This window comes from Palaemon carinicauda, chromosome 22 (genome assembly GCF_036898095.1).
Source record: "Palaemon carinicauda isolate YSFRI2023 chromosome 22, ASM3689809v2, whole genome shotgun sequence".
NCBI classification, from domain to species: domain Eukaryota; kingdom Metazoa; phylum Arthropoda; class Malacostraca; order Decapoda; family Palaemonidae; genus Palaemon; species Palaemon carinicauda.
In genome coordinates, this window is record NC_090746.1 from 33,295,188 (window position 1) to 33,316,739 (window position 21,552).

A 21,552-nucleotide genomic window follows, 5' to 3' on the forward strand; every position below is an offset into this window, starting at 1 on the left:
ATATTAAGAAGGAACCAGCACTTCGACTTTAGTATTTTCCATTTGATAAACATAAAAAAAAACTCACCGCAGTTTAATGGCATCCCTCCTTGTTTTTTGTTTTTTTGAGGTGTTAGCTGGCTAAACATGAACCCTTAAGACACCTTTTATGAATAGTTTTTTTTTACCACGCGTTCTCTCCTTGATATCAGATTTACCTGCTGTAGATGCTTCTTATCATTTTGGTCATCTTTAAGAATTCTCTTTGAGTTCTGAAAGAATTAGAGATTTTACTATACGCAAGGTCGTTTATAATTGACCATTGTTAGTAGATTGTGGCTTCTATCTACTTTGTGTTGGTGTATTATTTTATCTGATAACCTAATCTTTATTCCAGTTGATGCTGGAATGTATGGTCATATTTTTTTTCCTCAGTACTTGAATTTAACCTTTTTTATATCTTTGTTTCTTTGTACTTCAATTAATATCTTTTTCAATATTGGCCACCTCCATTCTCTAGCACTCCATCGTCTGACTCAGCGATGATGCCACTCCTCAAAACCATGCTTTGGTCCCTCCGTAAGGGGCTAGTGCCATCAGTGTACCTTTTACGGTGCACTGTACTGTAGGCATTACATCGTCTCTAACTACATTAAATTTATATCGTTCTACTTTACATCCGTTTTTGCTTTTTTTTTTTCACCTTGTTATCCAACCCCCCTCTAACTTTAAACTCATACTGTCACTCTAGGGTTTTCCCTATATGCACATGGGTGCTGAATGGCCTCATAGGTTCCAGCGCTGTGCTTTATAGCCCAAATCCATAAATCTAGAACTTGTGTTCTACCTAATTTATCTCTCAATAGATCGGACAGTTGAAAACCTTTCGTAAAGTAGAGTTCAATACATTTAGAATGTTATCGCTGTCATAAGAATCATGAAAAGTTCGTTATTAGTATAATGATGCATGATATGATCTATTAGCTTTCCGTAGAGTAAAAGTTTTCTCGTTAAACAGAATATTGAGTTTTTTAATAATAAATTGAGCTTTTAATTTCTCTCTCTCTCTCTCTCTCTCTCTCTCTCTCTCTCTCTCTCTCTCTCTCTCTCTCTCTCTCTCTCTCTCTCAGCAAGACTAGTCTACCCCGTTTAAGTAACGGTACTGGTCTACTACTTTTACAAGAAGTGAATGAGCAATATTCATTTTGGCCCCACTGTTTGGTTTTTATTACCTCGTTTTCGAGAAATGAATTAGTTAACTCAGTTATCAAAAAATATGAAGCTAGGATATATAAAATGGTTCATCGTATCAGATGACGACATTTGTTTCTCATTATAAGATTATTGCATTAAGATGAGTTCTTGAAAGTTGTGTTGTTTCTACCGCCTTTTACGTGCATTGATATGACACAAAATAGATCCTGGAGAATTAAATTATTTATACTTGCCAGCAGATCAGGCGTTCATGAAAAATTTACAAGACTGCCCTTCTGTTAGTTCATGTGTGTGTATTACGTTTACTTTGTCTTTAAAACTCCTGCACTATTCAAGTGATTTCAGTAAATCGTCACACACACATACACATGAAGAGAAGCATCATGGCCGTCACGTTTTGCAATCACCTTTTGATGGCTGGAGGAGCATTTTGAATTAAACTACTTGCATAGATGTTTATGAAAGAAAATCGCCCATTTCTGTGAATCACAATTACCTTGTCATAAAAACTCCTCCTCCACCCTTGGAGGAATTTAGCCAAATTAGGTGTTACGGAAAGACATTATTCATATGTAGAGAAATTTTTGGTGTGCTGGAATGCCTTTCATGCTCACCTTAGTATAGAAACTCCTTAACAGTTGAGGCCTTTGTCACAATTTATGTAAAGGTAAACAAGCATGCATAATCTGTTAGAAGGTAGATGGTTCGTTTCTGTATCTCACACAAATCTTGTAATCGCAAGTCCTGCATGGATGAATACATTTCTGTCAAACTTGATGCGAAAACAGGCCATCATGATTTTTGTGGGAGATAACCCCGAATGGTTGTCAGGCAGTATATCTCTTATCGATGTTTTTGCGACTCTTACCTTGCCATAGCAATTCTTCATATAAAGTATGGTTGAATGCATTCCAAAATGTAACTTATTTTAAAGACAAACCATCGCGGATGTGCATGGAAAGCTTTTCATCGCAACTACTACTTCCTAGTAGGAAGCATTTCGGCCAAACATGGTACAATATTAGAACAACAACACGTGAATATGGGTGGAAGAAGATAATTTATGTCTAGTCGTTCCGGGATTTCGGTCAAACTTGGTACAAACTTTAATAATTCTGGATATTTTTCCTTAAAAGAAGTTGATCCAGTTGACTTGTCATGTCAGTCATTGTACTGTTCATGTTACAATTTCATTTTTACCGGAGCTTGGCCTAAGCATTTTAAGCCAAGGGATCTGTGATAAGGAAGTCCACCGCGTAAACTTAGTTTGTCACAGTAAATCCTCTCATTGGCTTATTTATCTCATTCGAACACTATCTACTTTTGCAAGAATATATTGGCATACCTTGAATATTTCTTCCCTTTGAATACTTCAGGGAAAAATTGGAGTCTATAGACGATGTGTACTGATTTATCAAATCTTTTACTCTCCTATTTAAAAAAAAAAGAAAAAAAAACTGATATTTATAGGCAACTAAACCTTTAATTGATTTGGAGTTTAGTGCACGTCACTTTCTTGATTATCTGTACTTATATTCCAGTTTTTATTTTTTCATTGCTTTCTCATATTTTTTTTTTTAACTTTTCTTTTCAACTCCGGAGACATGTTTGTAAAGTTGGACATAAGAGCTTGTTTGCGATTGCAAATGTCACAGCCGTTCTGAAGCGATAGGTCAAAGGCTGTGTGATGCACTTTGCATGATTTATGGAAACTTTGCACATCCACCATTTATTGGACAGACCAGAAAATCGCTTTCTTCCGGAGGGGACTTGTTAAAATTGAACCCTTTCAATTTTTTCTTCAAGTTTTTTAAAAAATTTTATTTAGGTTATTAAAACGAGAGTAATATTTTATTTGTAATATGGATGCAAGATAAAAAGACACGCCAATTTTTATTTGTACAATATACAAGTATTTCCTATTTTATTTTTTTTCTCAGAAAACTCTTAATAGGTAAAAAAAAAAATTATTTGCGTGCCATCGGCATATTTTAACTACGAATTTCTGTGATTTATTTCTCACTTCACGTTTAGAATTGACATGTAGCTTAATTGGCTTCAAGGGTACGTTGAAAGTTAAACATATCAGCAATGCCGTATAAATTACACGGTTTTATACTTTACTATGTAATAACAAGGATGTCTTTGGTAAACAGTGGCATTTATTTACATTGCCTCCTATTCTATTTCCTGGTTTCTTTGGCATTAGTAGAAAAAACTTTGATTGCTTTTGGTCAGTTTTATGATGGTAGAACTAGTAGATGTTATTTATTTTAGATAAATTAGATTAGTTAACCAGGACGTCTAGATAATAGAAAATTTAGTTCATGATCCTGAAATCATAAAAATTTTCTCATGAATAACTGAAATGCGCGTGGTATTCTTAGTATATTTGTCCATACATTTAATGTAGTGATTAAACTATTATATTCTTTTCTGACAAATATTTTGAACTTTATTTAATTATCGAGAAGTATATATTTGATGACAAGACTTTTATTATATGTACTTTACTTTAATAACACACGGGCCTAGTACTCTTCTTCCATTTACCTACGTAAATATTTCAAATTTGAAATATAATACAAATTTTTTTTAGATGTTATTTTATAAGAAAACCTTTTTAGTTCAGACCCTTTATTTATCAACCAGTAGAAGCTAGGACAATTGCTCTCTATGAAGGGACCTTTCAAATTTTCATCATCTTTGTTTTTCCAGTATTTCATAACTGCCAAAATTAACAGGTAAACTGGGGAAGACAGAGAAGGAAGGTGGAGTTATGTTAAGGAATGGCGCCAACTTTGCTATTGCTTTTTTTTTCATCGGCCTTTGGGGACTTTAGATTTTGAGCAAATACCTGTCATTCGAGTGCAAAGCATAATGCTTACATCCTCTTAAGGACATGCTTTGCTGCATGTGTTTTTGTGTGCTTGTCTGCGATCTCTTTAAGGCATTAATAGTATATATTTTTCCTCTTGCATGTCAGGGGACTTATTCGTTGGTATTTTTGTCTTATCGAGTGCACCTTTTTATTTATATGTTATAAATAAATAAACATACTTTACTGTAATTTACGTTGCATTACATACATGCTATACTCTTCCATTGAGGGAACGAAGTCACGGTCACTAAAGTTTAAAACTTTACGGTTTTTTTATGCTTTACTTTAGTGAAATCTCGAATTACAGTATTATGTTGTCGAATATTCTTAGTTTCTTTTGTTGTTACTCAAACCAAATAGCAGTTGATGATGATAATGTCAGGATATCACGATATTATTCAATATTATGATAGGTTTAGCTTGTATTTGTCACTATTTTTTATCGGTGCCGCATAGGTATAAGTTAAAGTACCCGATGCAACTTAATTTTTAATTCCTGTTATTTGTTGATAAGTCCTGAAAATTTGACAGAAAAAAAAAATATATTATACCTGTTCGAATAGGCTTTTCATAAAAGTACATGGTTGTCAAATTGGGCAAAGGAGAGATATTAGTTTTTTTTGTGTGGTTACAATGAGTGCTAATGTTAATTTTTAGGTGAGGGCTATTGGAATTGCAGTGTGTCATTAGAGGCTAAGATTGTTATGTCGCTGAGGGCTTGTGTCACAATTTCAGGGCTTGTGTCACAATTTCAGTGATGGTTAATGTTCTAATTTTAATGAGGTACTGAAAGTATGTAGAACAACCATCTGTAAAAACCTAACCGTTCACTTATTGGATGATGACCTTGAGGCAAAAAAAGTGTGTTCAAGCAGAAAAAAACAAAAAAAGAGGTAATGCTACATTCCAGGAGGACAGGCCCAGATCAGGGTGCCTTGTCAGGTATCCTTGTGGCCTTGCTTAGCGCTCCAATAGTGGGATGAAAACTCCATAAAAGACCTCCAGCCATTTTATGTGGCACCAGGACGAGTTAGGAAATGGTATATTATCGGGCATTTTCATTGTTGGCCTGGAGATTCATGGTCATGAAATTATTTTACTTTAGGTTTGCCTTTTCTTAATTCGCAATGTCAACTTTGTAAGGAGTCTAGATATGATGAGACGTAGTAGTATTAGAGGATTGTTGCTAACATGTAATACATAAAGACTATTTTCTAAAGTATTCAAATCAGTCCAATTCAGAACTGTACCTCATATTTAGGGTTCTTGTCGCGGGGTTTTGTGGTAGTTTTTTCTTGCCACAACTCTGTTGATTGAGAATGAAATCTCGTGTTAACATGCCAGAGGCGTGGAAACAAGCCCCGAGCCTTGCATATTTTCTTTTACTTGGAATATTGATCATGCAGGTGTGTATTTTACTGGTGTAATGATTGAAATTTTGACAGTTGCTCCAGACAGTTTGTGGATACATATTTGGTCTATAAAAGTTTTTCTAAGATATCATTCGTGTAGTACTGTTCTGTCCAATTCATGTAATATCAAATAACAATATCGTCCTTTGTCTTTCATGGGTATTTGTTTATATTACGGAAACCTTAAGCTTGTAATATTCATTTAATTATACGATAGGTTTAACAGGTGTGATAATGTTCAAATTATAGAAGCCTTTTCCCCTAAACTCCTTTCACAACCAACCCACTCAAATTATGAATGATAATTACATGAACCCTTGTTTACCACTTCCTGTGTACTCGGAGGTGTCAGTGGAAGTGGCTCTGGTTTCAGTGTCGGGTTTTAATTAATTTATTTATTTTTTTAATTGTTTAACTGTATCTGGTGTAAACATTTCAAATTGGGGATAACTCTTATATCCTGATTGTTGTCATTTGTTAAGCATTGTATTTTAAAAGAAGATGTAAGAAGCAATGTCAGACTCAATGAATTATCGGACAGTGTTAGAAATAGGGTGGATATGGTGAAGCTCCTAGTCTAGGTAAACCAGTTTGGTGGCATTTACGTAAGGGGAAAATGGGCAAAGACTACTTTATTTACATTGTCGGACACATGAATGGATATTTTTGTTAGGTGCATAATTTGTTTTTTCCCGGAAAGTTTTTTTTTGGGGCCCTTTACCCAGTGTTCCATAGCTGTTGATATAAACTGACTACCGTATTAAATAGGTCTTACTGATGCAGCCTCTATTTTTTTGTGGCCCATCCGACCAGATTCTCTCTTGCAACTATGCAGCTTGTGACATAGTTGAGATTATGAGTAGATCATTTTTCCCAAGTATAATGTTTGTTTACCCTTGCTCTGCATATTATTTTTGAAACAGCATTTTGATATATAATGTAATGCGAAAATATTTTTTTTTAATGCCAGATGATCGCAGAGGATAAATTTAAAGTTAAACATAGAGGTCTTTATGAAAATTCTGTCCAAGAATGGGCTATTTTTAAGGCTATTTGCAAAAATTAAAATTTTGCTATTGCTAAATGATGAGAATTGAATCGTATGACAGGAAGGTTAGTCTTTTTCAAACTGTAACAATATTGAGTAATCGATAACTTTACCTTATTAAGTATAAGTTTATTTCCCACATTTCAGCAAATTGTTTTTCTTTCTTTCCACAGACCTACTACACCCAGGGTGATTACATCATCAGACAGGGAGCCAGGGGAGATACCTTCTTCATCATCAGTAAAGGCAGAGTAAGTATTCTTGTAATATATTGGAAATCAAGTTTTATTATTATTATTATTATTATTATTATTATTATTATTGTTATAAATCATTGTATTATTTATTCGGTAAGTTATGCTAACATTTAGACGAGTCTTGATTTGATTTCTTTGCATGTATATGATTATTATGATGATTTTTTTTTTAACCATGGGAGACATGGTTACATGCTATTGATTCTGTCTCTGTCTCACATTTGCTAATATTTATTATCAATGCTGAAAAATACACATTCTAATGTAAGACTTTGTACCGATTTAGCTATGCGTATATATTCATAAAATATATATACTTTGTATATTTGCTATTTCAGTACAATATTCAGAGATCATGGCATCACAGGAAATATGATTAAATTGACAGAAAAATGTAGCAAGTGCAATTTTGTAAACTAAATTTGTCCTAATTTCATGAACATTGCGCGTGTGATGTTAAAAAAGATTAATGTGTAATATATTTTTTTTTATTTTTACGTCCTTTATTTTCCTTGACACCGGGACCCATACAGTGTATGGGGCCTGGTTATGAGTAAAGTGTAGCAGGGAATTGCAGTCTTGACACTCCTTTCCGATTCACTTCTTAGAGTTCCCATTGTACATTACAGGCATAATTCTATGAATCTCACTTAATCTTCCCAACAGTCATTACGGGACCGCATCTGAAGATTGTCCAGTAATTATATACTTGGCGTACAGGTATATGGCAGGGTTTTAACGTGCTCCGTTTTATTATGGCTGTCGTAAAAAGGCTCGAACAATTCTTTAAATTAATTACTCTTCAATAAAGGAAGCAAATTGCAGATAGTGTTTGCTTTATTGGGATTGATAAAAGAGGTAGAACAATAATTTATTGCTCTATAAGAGCTGAAAAGAAGTGGGAAAAAAGTTGAACACAATTGAGCCGGTTACTGTAAAAGTTCTCTCTATCCAGGCAAAGTAAATAATGTAAATTGGATTGGTGTTAAATACACCTGTGTGCAAAGGTAGATGATAATTATTTCTATACTGTAAGATATAATTAACTCGATAAGCCCTTATTGTTGTTGCCTTAAAAATCATGCTGTTTATGAAACCTTGGGTAATTTTTACTTCACCACTATAGTTTCAAACTCATAATATTCAACTAAATACTTCAGTATATTACATAGGTTATGTAAACGTCATTTAATATTATGGGTTTGGAATAAATATTTAAAGAATAATGGTTGTAAGGATAGATAATAAATAGTGTGTAAATTTCTTTTTGTCAGGTATTTACGATAGTTACCCAGATATTTGTTCTTCAGAAATAATTTTCATAATATAATTCAATTAAATCCTAATTGCAAAGAAAAATATTAGATAAATTTCTCGCTCTCGTTCCTTAGACCTTAGGCACTCTTGCTACACTTAATAAGTGGCAATCCATTGTGTTTTACTGCTATAATATTGTTTGGTACGAGGTAATGTTTAAAGAAATTATTTTGGTAAGAAGTGAGCCTTAAATTCCGCTAATTTTTAAAATATTAAACAGATTTTGTAATTAGAATGAACGTGCTTTTGTATCCCAAACAAAGTTCATAAAGTGGTCTTGAACACGCACACATACTATACATATATATATTATATATATATATATATATATATATATATATATATATATATATATATATATATATATATGTGTGTGTATGTATGTATGTATGTATGTATGTATGTACAATTAAATTAATTAAATTGTGACTGCTCCATTATAATTTCAACTATTTGCTGCTTTGTTTTTACTATTTTACGGAATGCCCTTGTTGTCTGAGTAAAGTAAAAATTTCTTTCCACACTTTTTTCCAAACACAAATATTATGACTTATGAGGAAAACTGCATGTAAAAGGTAATCCTTTACATTATTTTGCACTTCAGTCTCACACCGAATATTTACTCAACAGGTTCGGGTGACTATGAAAAACCAAGGATCTCTGGATGAGAAACACATTCGCTACTTAGAGAAAGGAGAATTCTTTGGAGAGAAAGCACTTCAGGGGTAAGTCTCCTTTTTTCCAAACCGAACGAAAAGACTTTGATCCTGCAACTGTTCCTCCTCATGCGTGGATATTGAAGTTACACATGACTATTTAGAATCTGTATTTTTTTCATAAATTTTTTACATTGTGTACATGTAGCCTACTTGGGAAATATTGTAACCTTTGGCAAACATTAGAGTTTTAGTTCTCATGATCCTCATGATGTTATTGATTTTATGACTATTACAGAGAGGACATCCGTACAGCCAACATAATCGCAGACGATCCAGATGGTGTCACTTGCCTAGTTATCGATCGTGAGTCTTTCAAACAGCTTATTGGTAATTTGGACGAAATTCAACAGCGTAGTGGAATAGTCGACAAAACGAGAAGGAAGTAAGTCTGCCAGTGTCCATTTTATGTCTCTAATAATGGGATTTATAAAATTAATTTTGTATACAAATGAAATACTTTTAACGTAGTGAATTAGAAGGAAATTATTTTCTTTGCAGTTTAGTGGTATCGATGAGTACTAATGACGAAGAAAGGTTAAGTAGTCAATTACGAGTTGTGTTAAGTGAATTAGATTAGTTTACATTCTGTTGAATCTGGTTAGCACTGCCGGTTAATTTTTATAGGTATTGATTTAAAAAAAAATATTGGAGAAATTTTTATTGTTTACGCAACTTGTAGTTTCCAGAATTAAGGAATATTTAGTGTTTGGTTATTACCGACAACTGCTTGTTCGGGTTTGCGTAACTACTGAACTTTTACTCTTAGGGTTGATTAGTTTTGTTGAACGAGTGATTGACTGATGGTATGGAGGTATATTATTAGTGGATGATGTTGTAGCTATTAAGAAGGCTACTATTTTGTTTAGTATTTCAGTATGGAATAGCCTATATGGAATTATTCTTTAAATGTGTGTTTTTTTTTTTTTCCAAACAAGTCTTTTAAGAATTTTTCTTTGATATATGCACAGTGTATATATATATATCTATATAGATATATATATATATATATATGTATGTATATATATATATATATATATATATATATATATATATATATATATATATATATATATATATATATATGTTATATATATGCATATAAATGTTATGCTTAGGTATATATATTTATTTACAGTAGGCTATATTATATATATATATATATATATATATATATATATATATATATATATATATATATATATATATAATTGTGTGGATATATTTTGTATATATGATTTATATATACTGTATGTATTTTATATATATATTCATATATTTTAACATATACAGTGTGTATATAATGTATATATGTAAAATATGATATATGCATACATAGATATATTTATTTAAGTTATATAATATTTGTGTTTAGGCTACATATCAATTTAGTGAGGTCAGTGTTACTGTATGGACATGAATCGTGGAATGGCAATGAAACAATACCCAACAGATTTTGTAGATTTGAGAACAAAGTCCTCAGAAGAATATTGGGAGTTGAATGGCAGGACAGGATTAGAAATGAAACTATAAGAGATTACTCAAGTGCCATATGTGGATGAGATTATGGGGCACTAGATGAGTTGGAAGACCCAGGCCTACATGGCTGAGAACTATGAAGCGTGAAGTAGGAGATGATGAATGGAGAAGTATTGATTTAAAAGCTCAAGATAGAGATGACTGGAGAAATCTAAACAAGACTCTCTGTGTCAATAGGCATAGGAGATGATGATGATGATAAATATTTGTTTCCGAGTGTGTGTATGTGTACTGTATGTAATATGTATGAAATATGAGCTGTCACCTATTTCATAGCATGATTCTTTAGCTATATAATGCTGCTGTTATTTGGAAAAGAACTGTGCATAGAGAAGTTTTATGTAGAAGTATGGGTTTGTTGCATATTTAGTAATGATTAAATAATATGTATAGTACTCATTTCAGTTTTTCATCCCATTAATAAAGAAATATGACAAACAACATATTTGACAGGTAGACCCTTCAGTTATTCAGAGACTCCCAAGCCTTAATAAAACTTGTAACTTTAATACCACATATATTACATTATCTTCATGTATTTTCTTTATCATTTATATTCAATCAATTCATATAATCTCTTGATATATATATACTGTATATATATATATATATATATATATATATATATATATATTACTTATCAGTCACAAAACTGCACGTGACATATATTAAAGGGTAAAATCCACAGGAAACAGGAAAGGAAAAGACCAGGTACCAAGCGCTTTCGTGTATTACGTACACTTCTTCAGGGTGTACGTAATACACGAAAGCGCTTGGTACCTGGTCTTTTCCTTTCCTGTTTCCTGTGGATATATATATATAATATATATATATATATATATATATATATATATATATATATATATATATATATATATTTATTTGAATTTTTAGATGTTAGCTAATGTCTAAAATCAACATTAACAGGTAATTTTGAATTTTTTTTAGTTTGCACATTTTAATATAGTATTCTATCGTTTGCAGTTTCATATACTGTATAATTAGGGATACATAGATATCATGTGAAATACAAAAGTCTTCATATTTTGTTTAAAATTTCATTTCCCAGGCTGAATGAAGAATTCACAAACATAAAACTGGCAGACCTACGTAAAATTGCTACCCTTGGTGTTGGTGGTTTTGGTCGTGTAGAATTAGTGCAAATTGCTGGGGACTCAAGTCGGTCCTTTGCTCTTAAGCAGATGAAGAAGAGTCAAGTAAGTGCCAACTAATCTAGTTATACTGTATTGTAAGGAGACTTTTCCTGGATTTTAGATTTTACTCAGGATTTTACTTACAGTTCCGTACAGTATATTGTTTCCCTTCCTATGTGTGTTATTACATTTTATTTGCCTACTATTAATATTCTATAGTTTGTTTAATTATTGGTATACTACAATTACTAGAGATGTATTTCACCTTAAATTTCAATAAACTTTAGTTTCACTGTACTGTGCTTCCATTAATTCTGTTCTTAATTGCTTTATTTAATTTTTTAAGTGTTCATCTTCAACCATTGCCAAAATAATACATTGTATATTTATAAACTTTCATGTTTAATGCCTGATTTTTTTCTCATTAGCTTCATATCTTTTTAACAGATTGTTGAAACAAGACAACAGCAACACATAATGTCTGAGAAAGAGATCATGATGGCAGCAAATTGTGACTTCATTGTCAAATTGTACAAGACATTCAAGGATCGCAAGTATTTGTATATGCTTATGGAGTCTTGTCTCGGAGGAGAACTATGGACAATCCTGAGGTAGGCCCATTTTCTAATGATTGAGTGAAGAGCATCAAGAAGCATATTTCATATAAGTGGCTTTGATTTATTTGAAATTATGTAATTTTCTTAAAAGATCTTTAATTAGTTTAACAAGACCACAGTGCACGAGAGATCAGACATAATATACATTTAATAAGGCGAGGTAGGATTGTCTATTTTGTCGGGTCACTTTGCGGCATGATGTAATATTGAAAAATATTGCATAGGTAATAACACCATCTTTTTTAAATATTGGTTAGAATACCATTTTTTCTCATTTTTACTAAAATTTGCACACTACTCGTACCAAAATGTGACTGAAATTGTACTGCATTTTGGCCATAGTGTTAGTCAAATATTAAGGAATTTATTGTTTGGTACAAGTAAAGACTAATGAATGTTTATGGTATTAACTGTGGTAAATATTAAAAGCAAAGTTTCTTAAATGCATGCTAGTTAAATCTCCCCTATTCTGTAAGCTTCAGAAACGAGAAATATTTTTCCATAGATGTTGTAATTTATGATTGACAAGTATTTTGTGAAAATCTGTGTAAAATAGTCTCTATGAAAATATAATGTCTTGTTCAGCATATTTGTAAGGTGCTGAATCAGATGGTACTATCGTAGTTTAATGTACTTTTGTTTACATTTTTAATTATAGCCCCCTCTAAATTGACTAATGTGATAACTCTCGTAGCAAATTCTTAAAAAAAAAATTGTCTTATACATTACTTGGGGATGTATTGTGCTGCAGTATTCTACATTCCCAATTGCTCTTTATTATTGTTGTGTGCAAGGATATGTTGTCTTGGTCACAACTGATACCAGGCAAACAAATTGATATGTTGACTTCTTTGCTTGTCACACATATAAAGGCCCGTAATTGTTTATTGTTGGTACAGATTTTGTTACAGTACAGCATTTCTCTTATTTTCATTTTTTTAAGCAAGAAAAAAATATTAATCATGCATATTTATTAGCAGCATGCCAGTTTTAGGCATTTTATTAGATGATATATTTTGACTATTTCCTTTTTGTGTGCATGAGTATTACACTTGAATTCTGTGTAAGCTGGTGTAGATTCTGTAGGTTGATTTTAATGATTGAAGTGTGGTATGGTTGTACAATTGATAGGCTTTTAATCTATTTTAGTCTCATAACCTTTTTGAATAACCGTAACTATTACTTTCATAATTTATCCTGCATAAAGGTCCTTGGGAATGTTCACAATTGAGAGAAGCCTATAGCATTGTTTTCACTATGTTTTATTTGGTTAAATGTGAATGTCTTCCATGCATTATTCTGTTATTTGGTTTAAAACTCTCTACAATTTATTCCCCTGGCCTCTTCCTTAAAGCTCATTAACAACAATTAAAGTATCCAAATCACTAAAAAAATTATCAGATCCCTTATATAATGAATAATTAGCACACTTGAGAGGGACTGGTATCCATATTTTTTTCAGGTATCTATTTTTTATGCTAAAAGTCTCTCACAATATTATAAAAACTATAACTTGCATTGATAGTCTTCATTGTAAATTTCAAATACAGTACTGTTAATGAATATTCATAATTGTTTATAACTTTGTTAAATTTCATTTAGAGAATTATCATTTCAAAGTATATTCTATTAAATAAAAGTGATATTGATTGCATAGGATAGAAAGTGGACAACTGCAGTGATATTTGTCATAAGCTATACTGTAAATGTATTCTTTCCCAAGAACAGTATTCTTTTGTTAAATTTATTTTCCGTAAAGCTTTACAGTAATTCTATTACGTGTGGTAGAACTTTGTTCAGTAAATAACTTAATTCATCTCGAGTTTGTGAATATAGAGTTTTTATTAGCACTTTAAATTTTTTTCTTAACCACAAAGGCGTCAAGACAGTCATATGGCGTGTGGATCCAACTTATTATCTTACAGAAGGTAAAATGAACATTAAAACAAAGCAGTGAGCTTCATCCCTTGCCATTTAGATTTAAACTTGCCAGTCTGTTGGTTTTTTTTTTTGTCATTGCTTTTTGTTATTTATTGCTCTGCATGAAGCATTTGCAGAAATTAGGTTTCCAAGAGTTTCTTTTGATAAGTTTTTGTTTGCAAACCAATGCTTTCATCAGTGGTAGGTACCTGTGTGGTTGAAGCGTGTTATCTGTTCCTAGCTTCCATTCTTGTTTATGGAGGCACTGTACCTATCTTGACAAAATTGCCATACCTAATAACGTGCAAGTGATAGCTCAAGATCACTATCATTACTTTGCCATCCCTGGAAAGGAAATACGGCAACTATTTGCAATATTCAAGTATACTAATTCTCTAAAGGTGAGGTTTTCTGTGAATTTTGTCGAAACGGATATTGGATTGGACTTGTGTGTGTTTATCCATGGTGGAGGGTGTTGCTTTAGGGACATTGATGGTGCTATGAAACTTTAATTTCCGAAATCCAAGATCATACCTTAAGTGGAGTTTTTTTATGAAGTCAAACTAAAATGGTCATCAATTAAGCTGCATAAATAAAAGTATGATGGAACCCTTTTCTGTACTTCATGATCCTGACTTCTTGGTCAAATATTGTAAGTCAAAGTACTGCTATTGCCTGAAGCATTGAAATTCTTCATCTACTAGGATAACAGACCTGCCACAAACTAACTTTAGTTCCCCCAGGCCAATACGGAGCCTGAGTTACATCTATTAAAAGCTTTTTATGCTCTTCCTAAACATAATACACTATTATATATACTGTATTGTATACAGTAATCACAAACTTCAATAGTTTTGTTGAAATTAGCTTTAATGATATTTGGTGTATGAATGCTGAAAACCATTTAAAAAAATCTTGGTGCTATGTATTATACAAACAGTAGTGTAGTATAATGGAACAGTAGCTAATGAAGGTTTTGTAACTGACACAAATGGTAAATGATACAGAATTGTATGTGATAAAACAAGGAGAAGGCATCCTGCCGCATCAAAATAATACACAAATTTCTATTATGTTTTTTTCAATGTAAAGAAAGATGTTTCTGGGACATCATATAACCCTTACAAAGGGATGCTACTTAAAAGTTCCAGTACATGTAATAGTTCATTATCAACCTACTTGACATCCTATGGAGACCTTTACCTCATGATTACAAGATTTACTCCTTTTTAAGAGTACTGTATGTGCTTTTGACCCCTTGTTTTTTAATAACTCTTGGGGTTTTAGTGAAGAGTAATTAGCTGCCATGTGACTGGTTAAGTCTACACAAGGGTATGAATTGCACTTTAGTTATTTGATGAAAGTGTACAGGTTGTTAGAATCATGATTAAGTGACTGATTCAATACTAAAGAAGTACATTTAAAGCTACATTATCAAATTAAAAAAAAAGAGAGTTAGAAAGCGGGTCAATTTCTTGTCCCAAAATGTGAACTTGAAACAAAAATTGAATTTGGTTAAGAACAGTCTTTCCTTCTGTGAAGGAATTTGCTGGTTGAGATTACTTTAGGTAGATTTTTCATCAATTTTCTATGTTGAATGTTTGAAAAAATCTATATTGAAGCATCCCTTGAAGTAACCTATTTCTTGAATCATGCTAAGCAGTTCTACTATTTGATTGGAATATATTGTTAGATCGTGATGCAGTACTGCCCCTTTTTTAAAGCTTTTATTCTTTAAGAATAATTGTAATTTTCTGAGAGTAATATAGGTAAAAGCTAAATGTTTTGAAATACTTTTTCCAGCAATTCCTGTATTTTACAAGATCTCGGGTTTTCCTTTATCGCATAAATATCAAGTGAAGGAAAATGGTGCTCGGATGTATTTTCCTGTATGAAAACTTATTAGTTTACCAGCCCTTGCAGTATCTTTGTTACCAGATTTACTATAGCTAGAAATTTTAATTTTCCTAGAAGTCTTTTGTACTTTTGTCATGTTAGAAATTGGTTATTTATACTGTTACAACATTCACCAGTTTGTATCGAGTATTCATTTGCAATTTTAGCTATTGCAGTTTTTTTCATTCCACTTTCACATGGTATGTGTTGGATTGATGTGCATATGTACATTAAATATTTTATGCAGCAATTTAAAAAAGTTAACGTTTACAATTTTTTTTTTTATGGAGTGAAGTTAAATTTACTACTGCCAGTTCTGCTTGTTTTTTACCCTTGTATTGCTAGTGCTACAAATCCTTGTGGTCTTGTATTTGTGATATTACTATACTGGTACTTCATGATACTTTTTTGTTTTATTTGACTTATTCTACTAAGACTTATTAACAATTCTAGAAATTGTATGCATTAAACATTAACAACTAACCATTTGATACTATGGTATTCATATACAAGTTTATTTTAAACAAAATTGGAAGCCTTATAATTTAGGTAATACAGTAGTACAGTACAGTATATTATAAATGGAAAAAGTTTAATTCATGATGCTTCCATTATAATTTTTGGATACAAGTTAAGTTTGATCACTGCCATGTGTCCAGAAGCCAATTTGCATTCATTAATTTTGATCACTGCCATATGTCCAGAAGCCAATTTGCATTCATTATATTTTGCTTTAAATTGTCATATACACAGTAAATTCCAAGATCAGCCAGCATTCAAATCTTTTCCCTTCTGGTTTTCTTAACCCTACTTTGACAAGATTTGTACGGTACTGCAGCAAGTTAAAAATGGTTACCATTTTTTTTTTTAAAGAATACAATAGTTATTCAGTGTGAATATAGTACCCTTATACTGTATTTCTATTAATTTGGCATACATGTCAATATGATTTTAATAAATTAATTTTAGTGTGAACATTATTTTTAAGAATTAAATCTATCATTTTACCCTCTTTTGTAGTTGTGTGTTGGGAACCTTCTTTTAAACATCTATATATTTTATTTTGAGATTACAGTATTAATGATTTTGTATAACAGTAAAGAGGTTTCTGGATATTACTGTCTGATAATCCTTGAACCATTCTATACCTATTTTTTTGTCCACAAATTTGTTCTTTGACCCACTCTCTCGAATGTCATATGAACTACAATTCATATCAATATCCCCTTTCTTCAAAGCCAAGTTTTCATATAATGATTTCCTGATAACCTTAATCTGATATGAAGTCATATCTTTCTGCGCTGTTTTTAAAGTCTACCTTTACGCTATAACTTGGATGAAATACATAAGAAAACAGTTATAGCATCACTAATTAATTATATACCATTTTGTTTGTAGAGATATGGCTAAAAGCAAGCACTCGCTGTCCCTCAAATACAGGTAATCCCTCCTTGGTAAACCTAAAATTTTTGGCCGTAGGAGCCATTGTTCATCCACAGGGTAATAAAAGAAAAAAAAAAAATGCGATAACTTTTGACTAAAATAAATTTTAGATCTTATATTTGTGTTACAAGGATAAAATACCAACACAGTCTTGGGAGAAAAGCTACAAGAACTAGGATCGCTAGTAAATTACTGATATTTTTAGCACAAGCTGAAGCTCTCCAAAATACTTTATAAAGTAATACTTTACAAAGGCTAGTGTAGTTAAATACATTCATATAACTGTTGCTAAATAATGTATATTTTCATTACAGTCTATATTAATAAACATATTGTTAGTTTTATTTTATTACTCGGTCTGTGTGTTTCCTGTCAATAACATTTAGATAAGTCTTAAATCATTGATGTTATAACCCACAAGATTTTGTTATTTTTGAAATTTTCCATTATATGATACTTAATATTCATCCTTTAAGTCAACTCAAGAAATCAGTACTATAGTTTTAAAATTTTTTTGTATTAATAGAATTTTTGTATACAGTCATTTTGAATGTGGTGGACTTTCCTTCTTTCAAAATAAAAAGTAAATTACAATTACATTCGCTTACGGGTTGCCAACGCAAGCGCCCGTGTCTTGCATAAGGCAAGGCAATCTAAACAGACAGACAGGTTGCAAACCTAATCATGTTCAATAAGTTGTAGGGCATGTTATTATAATAGGTAAAGTATATATAGATTGCTCGAAAATACCTTACAATATGTATTGCTGGTATTTTTTTTATTATACTTTTGGTTAATGAGGAAAATTTTGTGATTAGTTTTGATAACCTACGGGATCCTTTTCCATAATTAGCAAGTTGTATGGTATTCAAAAGTGATAAACTTTTGTGTATTGTTTTAAAGCGCAAAATATGATGGTACGGTACATTATTTTAGGGAGGCTGGATATTGTTTAGATTGTATTTTTCAAATAAAATACTCAGCTGTCTGAAAAATGTAATGGATGAAAATTAGGAAGTGTTATGGGAAATGAGATTCTCAATTTCATGGTATTTTGTAACTGCAGTATCAGGGGTTGGGCCACATATATTAAAACCTAAGAGTCTGAAAGTTTTATTAGGAAAAAACCACTTGTGTGCAGTTTGCTATACTGTGTCAGTAAGTATACAGTAGTTGCTGGAATTAAAGGTATTTATGGATATAAAATATGGAAATATTCAGTACTTTATACTTTGAGGAATTGAATTATCAAAGGGCTGCTGTTGATTATTTTTCTTAATTCCATATAGATTTTTGGTGTTGAAAATTATTGAACCAAATTTTCAAAATATTTTAGTCAACTTCAGTGTTACACATACTGTATATGATATTATGAAGTATTGCACATTTTGTTACAATGCACACTATTACTTTATGATATACATTGTATACTAATTACTGATTCATAGGCATTCAATTAGTCTAATAATTTTTAAATCTTATTTGTCGATATGAAATGGAATGAGGTCCCTTACTTTTTTAAGACTGAAACTTCTTATGCTTTGTCTGGCTATACCCTGAAAATGTAAATACTGGCATATCATATTTTCTAATTAACAAGTATCATTTACAAGTTGGGTAGAGACAAAGTCAAAACACTTACTGCACGAACATTGTGATACTCTGAAAACATACTTAAAACAGTAAAAATACTTTTCATTTCACAGGGATAGAGGAAACTTTGATGACCAGACTACTCGTTTCTACACTGCATGTGTAGTTGAAGCTTTTGATTATCTACACTCCCAGGGTATCATTTATCGTGACCTTAAGCCAGAAAACCTTCTTCTCGATTTAAAGGGCTATGTCAAACTTGTAGATTTTGGATTTGCAAAGAAACTACAGGTAAGACAAATTATTCATTATGGGATATTGTGCTATTGCTTTAAAAGACATTTAAATTTAAGATTTTAACATATTTGAATATTAAAATAACCAATCAGTCATTCAAGTTATTTTTGATGTACTGTATAGTGTTGAGAATGGGATGAGTCCCATTGTACTGTACTCTACTTTCCTATAATTAATTGTTGATTTTAGAAGTGATTTTCCTTCTTAAATAGTGTGATTAACACAAAATGCACACAATAAATTTTGCTTTTCGTTCCATCTAATGACATTTAAAATTTATAAACTTTGAAAACTTATTCTTATTGCTAGTTCTCTTTTGTATTGGGTACAATTCTGTACAGCAAGTATATTTTCCCTCAGGTTTCAATGACTGATATTGGTTTTCTTTGTTTTCAACCCTGATATCTTTCTGTTGGCTGAAAACTTTGTTATTCTTTATTTATTGGGTTTAATTTTTTTATCTGAATGTCTGTATTTGCTGTCACTTTGCTTACAATTCTTTGATATTTAAAAGTAATGATTAAATGCTGTCACTGTGCTTACAATTCTTTGATATTTAAAAGTAATGATTAAATGCAAGTATATAACTGCTCATAATTGAGATTCTTGGTTTCCAAGTGCTTGGTGTGAGCCCCATGAAAGGCAGACACACGCTCTTTTTTAAGTCCATTATTCTACTTTAGGAGTCCTAAATGATCCAAGATCATTATTGTATCGTTATATTTTTTTTGTAAAATTTCATAAATATAGTAGTTAGAATATAGTTTTTGGGTCCTTTGGTATTTGAAGTAATTTTTGTAATATATCACTTCAAATTAATCTGAACTAATTTTCTCTAGAAATAAAAATTGGAAGAAAACTCCATTTGATTTTTGGAGATGATATATTGTAACTTATCAAATAAAACTTTTTTTGATTTAACGTTGTTGCTGTCTTTGGTCAATATTCTGATTATCTTTTCTTTGGAAGTGATGTTTTGCTTAATCTATTGTCAACAAAAAATATTGGAAAAATTGTTTCACCTCTTTTATAGGTATTAATAGGGTATCTTAAGAATGGTCAATACAGTATGGTTCTAGTTGGGATATATTAATTAGAATAGTCTATTGAGGTGGGTTTACCTCAGGTAGGGAGAAATTGTTACAAGTTTAGGAATATTTTATGTATATTAGTAAAAGTGGTAAGATAAAAAACTGAGGTGATTTATTTAGAAAGTATAGTCAGATAAATATTTGTAGTAAAGAATTCCTATTCTTTGTTAATAATGCCTGCACAGTATGGTTAAAATTTGACTTCCTTGGTTTAGTTTGTTTAATCACTTCCAAGTGGCCTTGTGGAGGTGTGCTTTTATCGAGCGCTCTTTTGACATGCATAGGCCTACATCATAACTTACAGATACTAGAGGAATGTTTTTTTCTAGTTTAGATACTTATTGTGTACCATAAGATAAAAACCTATGTATTATTTCAAATTATCTCCCCTAGGTTGGAAGAAAGACTTGGACTTTCTGTGGAACTCCAGAATACGTAGCTCCAGAAGTAATCTTGAATAAGGGTCATGACATTTCTGCAGATTATTGGTCTCTTGGAGTACTTATGTTTGAACTTCTTACAGGTAAGAGACTGTTTAACCTTAATTTTAAAAACACAAGATCATTATCATTTTAACCAGACTGTGAGGATCAGTAATGCTAGCAGTGCACCAGTGTGCTCATTGTGACTAAGATTATACTTATTCAATCAGTTGAGCACAGTCTGGTGTTCTACTCAAAATTTGCAGACTGGAGTTGGAAATACCATCTCGATGGTAAATCCTTCTCGAATAAATCTTAATTTATCTTTTTAAATTAATTTACTTTAAATGTGTGATTGATTAATTGATTTGAAGTTTTCTGGCATCCTGACATTGAAGTTTAAAGGTGTGAATGACATGGCGTTATTAGTAATGTGTTTTTAAATTTCAAAATCTTTTCTACCAATTCAAACATTTATTACAGTTCTGAATGACCTCACTGGTCCAAGTAGCTGGCATTTGTCATAGAATTTACATTTTAATCCAATCTGGGTCCTGCTATAGTGAAGCATCCAGCTTTGACAATTCAGGATATCCTTTTTGTTTATTACTAGTGATAACCTTTGCAACTGCACTATGCAAAAAGACTGACTTTTTTCAGTCTTTAAAGTACTAGCCTCAAAATATCAATAAGGCAAATTTGATAAGTCTATCGGCTGAGCCTGACCTAGGTGGTATCAGGCCACTCCCATCTGG

At 31.5% G+C, this 21,552-nt stretch overlaps 1 protein-coding gene across 4 annotated transcripts in view; it reads left to right on the top strand.

The window, feature by feature from the left end:
• The window catches only part of for (cGMP-dependent protein kinase for), a 749,843-nt gene that overhangs the window by 704,247 nt on the left and 24,044 nt on the right, over positions 1-21,552 (top strand). For all 4 annotated transcript variants that reach the window (XM_068346112.1, XM_068346109.1, XM_068346110.1 and 1 more), the window contains 7 exons: positions 6,709-6,786; positions 8,740-8,834; positions 9,064-9,210; positions 11,434-11,581; positions 11,966-12,129; positions 19,101-19,278; positions 20,769-20,898. In XM_068346112.1, coding sequence (XP_068202213.1) covers positions 6,709-6,786; positions 8,740-8,834; positions 9,064-9,210; positions 11,434-11,581; positions 11,966-12,129; positions 19,101-19,278; positions 20,769-20,898 — 940 coding nt within the window. The remainder of the gene's footprint in view (positions 1-6,708; positions 6,787-8,739; positions 8,835-9,063; positions 9,211-11,433; positions 11,582-11,965; positions 12,130-19,100; positions 19,279-20,768; positions 20,899-21,552) is intronic.